The sequence below is a fragment of the Solanum dulcamara genome, chromosome 11 (genome assembly GCF_947179165.1).
Source record: "Solanum dulcamara chromosome 11, daSolDulc1.2, whole genome shotgun sequence".
Lineage (NCBI taxonomy): Eukaryota > Viridiplantae > Streptophyta > Magnoliopsida > Solanales > Solanaceae > Solanum > Solanum dulcamara.
This window is the reverse complement of record NC_077247.1, coordinates 38,591,915-38,599,196: the sequence shown is the minus strand read 5'-3', so window position 1 is coordinate 38,599,196 and position 7,282 is coordinate 38,591,915. Positions and strand designations below refer to the sequence as shown.

Below are 7,282 nucleotides of genomic sequence, written 5' to 3'. Positions count from 1 at the left end.
TACTCCAACTATGTCACTCCAATCGGAGGAACGTATTAATTTAATATGCTCGTGGTGCATATTAAATTGCACGACATACTATTATCCTTTAATCAATACTTCTAGCCTAGTCTTTGTATAAAATACTTCGACAAGATTTGAAGTAGAGGGCATTTGTAAACATTAGAATTATATTGGATTTAAATCTGTAAATTAATTTAGACTATATTAAATTCAAGAAAATAGTCCGAATGATGTGGCAATCCAAGTCAAATTAAATGAGCCATTAGAATCATGCCATGTGTCAAAATTATGTGGTAATTCAAGTCAAATTAAATAAGCCACTAAAATAATGCCACATGTCAAAGTTATATGACAATCTAAGTCAAATTAAATAAGCCACTAAAATCATGCCACGTGTCGAAGTTATGTGGCAATCTAAGTCAAATTAAATGACCCACTGGAGTAATGCCACGTGTATATGTGACATGTTCTGACCAATCAAATTAAAACTCTTCACCAAAGAAATCTGATTGGTCATTTTAAACCAACCAATCAAATCACACCCTCATACCACTCCCTACAACTATAAATAGGGGTCCCCATTATTCTGAGAAGGTTTTTTTTTCAAGAACAAGAAGCAAGAAGAGAGCTCGTGGATCAAAGACCGCAAATTCTCTACAAAGCTACAAAGTTCAAGCAATCAAATTCAAGTTCAAGTTCAAGATCAAGAACGAAGAAAAATATCAAGAAGATCAAGATCAAGTTACTTGTTCATATTTACTGTTCGTCATAACCATACAAGTGTTCGTGACGAATAATTCAAATCCAAATTTGAAGACGAAGATTCAAGATCAAGTTATTCAAGCCCTTGACTCTAAATCAAATTCAAGTTCGACGTGTTTCATATTATTTGAAGAATCAGAGGATTATCATAGAGATTGTAACCCGCACTACATTTTGAAATCAAATATTACACTTTGTTACTCCAATTTTTTGGTCTTGATTATTTATTTTTCTCGGCTCAAAAATTTGTTGTTTACAGATATTAATAAAGGTGTTTTTCAAAAAAACAAAGAACACTTCTAATAAAAATATTTTTTTTCAAAATAAAGACTTTGGAAGTTTGGTCAAACAAGTCGTAAGTTGTTGGTAAGACTTTTAGGGGTTGTTTAGCATGATTAACTAATCTCAAGATTATTTATTTCACTATTTATTTTATAATAATAAAATAAGTTATCCTATATATATATATATGACAAAATAATTTATTCCATAAAATATTTCGATCTATAAGATAGCTTTATTTATCCGATCTCCATTCTAGACAACCCCTTAAAAGTTGACCAGAAAATAGTAAAAATTTTCCGTCAATACGCGTGCACCACACAACTTCTTCTTCTTCTTCTTATTGCATGATAAGCACGAATGTCAACTTTAACCTAAAAGTTTACAATCCAATTCGTCCGAATTTGGTTACACGGAACAACAAGGTTAGGTTAATTTAGGTTAAATTACTATCTCAAATCAAATCATCATGCAGTAACAGTTTTGTTTAAAAGATAAAGGAGAAAAAATTGGTTTTGGATTTAAGTTATGACTTCTACTTTGTTATACAATACATTATTTTAGCAATTTATTTGTATATAATTACATTTTAAAATAGAAATAAATGAATGGAAAATAGATTTAATTTAGGTAATTAGAAAGTTTACGATGCATTAATCGAGCTCATCTAGTAATCGTAGACACGAGAAGATATTACTCGTCTATTAACGCATGAACATATTTTAATTAATCTTAATTATATTTAATTCTTCTATTTAACACTCCTAATTGGCAGGTACCTTGCACTTGGTCTTCCAAAAACGAAAGAAAGGACCATGTGCAAGAGATGTAAGAAGTCTATCAATTTTTCATAGATTTCAGTTATCAAAGTGTTATTTGGTGGACTTTTAGTAATGGAGTATCCCAATATTAACGGATTTTTTGTTTAAAATTGAGCACTATTAAGAAAAAATCGTTATTTAATACTCCCTTCGTCTCATTTTAGTTGTCATGATTTTCATTTTAAGAGTCAAACTATATAAATTTTGATCAACATTTTAAGATATATTTTTTTATCATATTGATATGAAAAAAATTGTAACTTATAGTACTTTTCGTATAGTTTTTGAATAATTTTTTTACTTTATAGTATTGATTTAAAGTAATATAATTTAACTTTAAAAATTAGTCAAATTGACTTTTGAAAAACGCAATATGACAACTATAATAGGACGAAAGGAGTATAAGAGTAATCTTAGTATCGCAATTGGTTGACTATTTAAGCTTTTATATTATTGGTAAACTTTCGATTCTTATCTTATGATTTCTTATCCTATTTCCTTTTTTTTTTGGGAGGGTGTTTAAAGTGATACTTATTTTAAAACGAACAAAATAGTTCACACTTTACGTCTAAAACAAATAACAAAAACCAAGTTTACTCTGACCTCCATATTTTAAAGTCAAATAATAGCACATGTCCATCGAAGCAATTTCATGAAATCTATGAGCCCAACTGTAATGGGAATAAAAATATTCCTTAATACTCATTTACTATCATTTATGAAAGCTCTGAAATCTATAACAAAATTGAGCTTTTAGGAGACAGTGGTAACAATATTTTTTAATTTTTATTTTTTAAAAAAGGTTAAGAGGTCAATAATGTCAGGTGATATTCTAGTTCTAGATGCAGCTGTATTTGTCTCTCATATTTTAATGTTTGGGTGTCACTAAGGAGAAGCCTCTTATAATACTCATAATATGCATGATGCGTACAGGCTGTTACTTGCATTTTTGGGAACGTACATCAATTTTTTATTTTTATTTTTATCCATTTATCTTCATGTTGGAATTAAAAAGTATAGTTTAACGACGACCAAAACTACGACCTACTATTATTTCACTAGATATCTAGTTTTTCATTGATAACTCATTCATAAAAATTTAAACAGATGAGGAGAAATAACATAAGCGTATTATATAGAAATTTGAACTCTAATTTCTTATGATTGTTAGACTCCTATAGGCCACACGCAACCAGAAAGATTTATTGGTATTCCTCTTTGGAGGAGGAAATAATTGACCATAAGCTAGTCAAAGTTGAAAAAAAAGGCAAAATATTAAAGAAATCTGAATTACAAAGGAACAGAAAAAAACAATGCAACTGTATGAATAAATCTGTATGATTGCTGCACAAAGTCAGCACCCATAGGTAAATGAAAGACAATAGTACTTATTTTCTATGTTCCAAAAATTCACCTCCCACAATAATTAAATCATGGCCTTCAACAACTCAAAAGGGCCGGGGGGGGGGGGGGGTTGACAACTGACAAGAAACAAAAATCTAAAAAGAAGGCCAGATACTTGCCACTTTTCACCATCTAGACTTGGATATTCTCATTTCCATCTTCATCTTCTTTGTAAACTGGTTTACCCATCAGACACAAAGAAAAAAAGAAGTTAGATGAAAGCATTTAAGTTTTGTGCACGGACAGTATATTAAATATTTATATCATAAGATAAGAGTTTATATTACCTCCTATGATATGTAAATGCAATATGATCGTAATTTGATTAATTTATAGAGTAATAAAATTGTATAACTGATTAAATTAGGATAAGTTCTATGTATATTTTATTATTTTTAGATTTTATTTTAAATTGCAACGGGGTGTCATAATCCTTTACATGTGGATATAAGTAGATAAATCCTTAGTATAATTGCTTGATGTCTTTGCTTTACAAAGAAAGTAAAGTACTCAAAAGAGAGAAAAGAGTGCAAGCCACAAAATCCTTTTTTTCTTCCAATAAAAGAAAAGAGAGCTAGTGCCAAACTTCTTATAATTGAGAAAAGTCACTAGAGGTAAAGCAACCTAAAAATAAAAATAAAAGACTTCTTTTACTTCTTGCAAATTACTTATGTAAGAACTAATAGAAAGAGAGGGAGGACGTTCAATCACGCAACTATAAGGAAAGGACCTACAATATTCCAATGGTATAACTAGTTAAACTACATTATTACTATTTATGCAAGTATTAGTAATTATGTAAAGATTAGTAATGAAGGAATTATTATGTAAGGAATAATATATACTTCTTAAATAATGGGTTTGCTTGTATTAAAAGTCAATTTACATTGCATAATTTAAATGTATGAAATCTCAAATGTATGAACCAACCCCAAAAAATTAAAAAAAATAATCTATTATTGAAGGTAAAGAGACTTACCAAGATTTAAAAAAATGTTGAAAGAAAAAAATCTTCAACTGACATTGGAGATCAACATGAAGGACCAATGCTCCTTTCCTCTTCACTTTTTGCACTCTGTTGTTGTTGTGGTGTCTGTGATTGTTGCGGTGTCTGTGGTTGTTGTGGTAGCTGTTGTTGCTGGAGCAATTGATGAGGCTGAACCTGAACTTGGCCGTGTTGCTGCTCTTGCTGAATCTGATAAGGATCATTGTCAAACGTGGCTAATGCCAATGAAGGTGATACTACTGAACTCATTTGATGAAATCCAGTTGCAGTTACTGGCCCTGTAGACAGAGACGAGTTCAAGATTTACAACTAATAAATTCTAAATTCCTTAAAAAAAGAGTTCAAAACACATATAATTAATAGATGTGTTTTGTGTGAAGTAAAAAATGAACGTTTTCTAAATGGAAGTTTTATATTACATGATCAATAATAAAAACAAAATATATAGTGTAATACCATAAGTGAGGTCACAAAATGTACGCAACCCATATCACTACCTGGGGGGGCTAATAGTGAGACTGTTTTCGGTAGACCCTCGACTACATGATCCATTAACACTCGCTCATTATTATAACTAATCATTAGTATTCAAAATTTTAATCAAAACATTTGGTGATTTGAAAACATTATCATTAATCTTTGAATATATACGTTACTTGAAAATATATTTTACACTAACCAACCGGCAACCAGGCGTAAATAACTTTCGTTGTACCAAAATAAACTCAACATAATTTAAACTACCTGCAGAATCAAATCCATTGTTAAATTGTTGCTGTTGTTGTTGCTCATAAGTTCTCATCATCTCCTGTTGCTCCCTCGCTGCCAGTACCGCGGCTAATTGATGAGGTTCCATCACTTGCTGCTGATTCTGTTGTTGAGGATCGCGCATCATTAATTGTTGTTGCATCCCCGTAGGCAATCCCATTGGCTGCATATTATAAGCCATCATAGTAGAAGAAGACGGATTATTCGGATGCTGCTGAATATACCCCGAGTGTTGAAGCATTGGCAACATTGCTTGCGGACCAATGTATGTTGCTAAATCTTTCTTAGCATTCAATAAATCATCTTGAACTTGCTTTAATTTATGTTGAAGTATAGAAATTAATCCAACACAACCATAAACCGGATCACGCATGCGATATTCCGCTTCATAGGCTAAGGAATTTACAGCATCTTCACGTTGAGTCGCGTTTAATTCGTTGAGTAATTTAGCAACGTTACTAGCCCCAAACACCTTGTGTACATTACCGAATTTTTGAGGTTGATCTGGTGGGAAGTATGGCGCGAAAACGCATTCTTGCGTGCATTTTCGACGCAAGAATTTGCATGCTGCACATGGAGAATTTGACGATGACATCTTTGGCCTCCCTATTGCTGTAGACAAAAGAATTATGTAGCCTTAGAAAATGATAAAATCTGAGAAATATGTACATGTACTTGTAACAACATGCATTTTTGCACTATGATAAATAGAAAATTACTAGATAATAAAATTATGTATGTTAAAGAATGCATGGTATTTAAAGAAGTTGTTTCCTTTAACCATTTTTGGAGTAGAAAGGCAATAAAGTCATATTGAACCAAACATGGCAAGTAAATATATTACAGTACTAAGTTATAGCAGTAGAATAAATTAAGAGGTCTTTTTAATTGATTTTATTCAAGGAAACTAGTGCGGTGATTAGTAACAAAATTTCTCTTCCAACCAATTCTTCCTAAAATTTCAATTAAGAATAAACGCTAAAAGGGTAGATTTTATTTTTTTTTTCAAATGCTGCATTTGCACCAAAAAAATAAGGAAAAAAATAAGGCGGTTATGTAAAGAGTCAGTGTTGGAGAGGAAACTTGTAGGTGTAGTTTAAGATCTAAAGTTACTAAGTGAATCAATATCTCTTTAGATCAACATAATAATTATTGAGTTTCCTTATCAAACTCAACTTCTTCTCCAATTCACAAATAAATTTTTAGAACAAATTAATTAAAAAATAAAAACAGAAATAAAGATCCAAAAACTCAAAACGAGGTGGGGGGAAGAGAAAGACTAAAATTAAAATTAAAAAATTAAAGAAAATCTCACCTTGTATATATTTTCAAAACCACAATAGATCAAACTTTAATCCTTTGTCTCTCTCTCTTTAAAAATTCACATCATCTGCCAAAAATGGAGTGAGTAGAAAATGAAAAAAAACACATAAACAGGAATTAACACTTATATCTTTGTTTTTTTTAAAAACTATTTATCTATAATAAGTGAAAACGGAAATAAGAATCACAAAGTTGTGATGACTGATGAGATAAATGGGATTTTTCCACTCTAAATCAAATGTTTCAAATAACTCCTAATAGATTGCGCTTCTTCTTTAATGAGCGACATGATATGAATCCTGACTAAATATGAATACTATAGATGGTTATAGAAAAATTGAAAAGTCTCGTGATTTACCTCTATGAAAAAGAATTGAGAAAATGAAGATTCATTCTTGTCGATCTGATCGTTCTTCAAAAGAATACAACACAAAGATAACACGCTTATTTTATTCTTGCAGGTTTTTATAATTATGAATGAAAGTTTGAGAGTGAGGGGGAGAAAAGATACAAGAGATTAAAAAGGAAGGGAGATCAATACTAAATGGACAAGTATAATTAGTTTTGGTCATTTTTATTATATAGAGGGTAAGAATGTAAATATATTCATTTCTGGGGTCTAATGTGAAAGAGGAGTCGTAGTGACCGCATAAAGAGGAAGAAACCTCCATTCTGACTTTCTCATAACAACATTTAATACAACCGGCAAAAAGTAACAAAATAAAATTGATTTCATCTTGATTTAGTAAAATAACAAGTAAATTAGAATAAATATTTTTAATAATCTTAACAACTGATATATATGGAACGGAGCCATAAAGATAGTAATTATTAAGATTGTAATGTAAATATATATACAATAATATTTACATCAACAAGTCACATATAATTATAGATAAATTTTTTATTATTA

At 30.4% G+C, this 7,282-nt stretch overlaps 1 protein-coding gene across 2 annotated transcripts; it reads right to left on the bottom strand.

Moving 5' to 3' along the window:
* Nucleotides 1-3,141: 3,141 nt before the first annotated feature.
* LOC129873629 (LOB domain-containing protein 36-like) lies at nucleotides 3,142-6,896 on the bottom strand. Of its 2 annotated transcripts, XM_055948757.1 has the most exons (5): nucleotides 6,728-6,896; nucleotides 6,362-6,436; nucleotides 5,023-5,658; nucleotides 4,252-4,556; nucleotides 3,142-3,448 (listed from the first exon to the last, which is right to left on the bottom strand). In XM_055948757.1, the coding sequence occupies exons 3-4, from the start codon at nucleotides 5,639-5,641 to the stop codon at nucleotides 4,303-4,305; spliced, it is 873 nt and encodes a 290-aa protein (XP_055804732.1). In that variant the 5' UTR covers nucleotides 5,642-5,658; nucleotides 6,362-6,436; nucleotides 6,728-6,896; the 3' UTR covers nucleotides 3,142-3,448; nucleotides 4,252-4,302. The 2 variants fall into 2 exon arrangements, with proteins under 2 accessions (XP_055804732.1, XP_055804733.1); XM_055948758.1 differs by lacking the exon at nucleotides 6,362-6,436.
* Nucleotides 6,897-7,282: the final 386 nt, after the last annotated feature.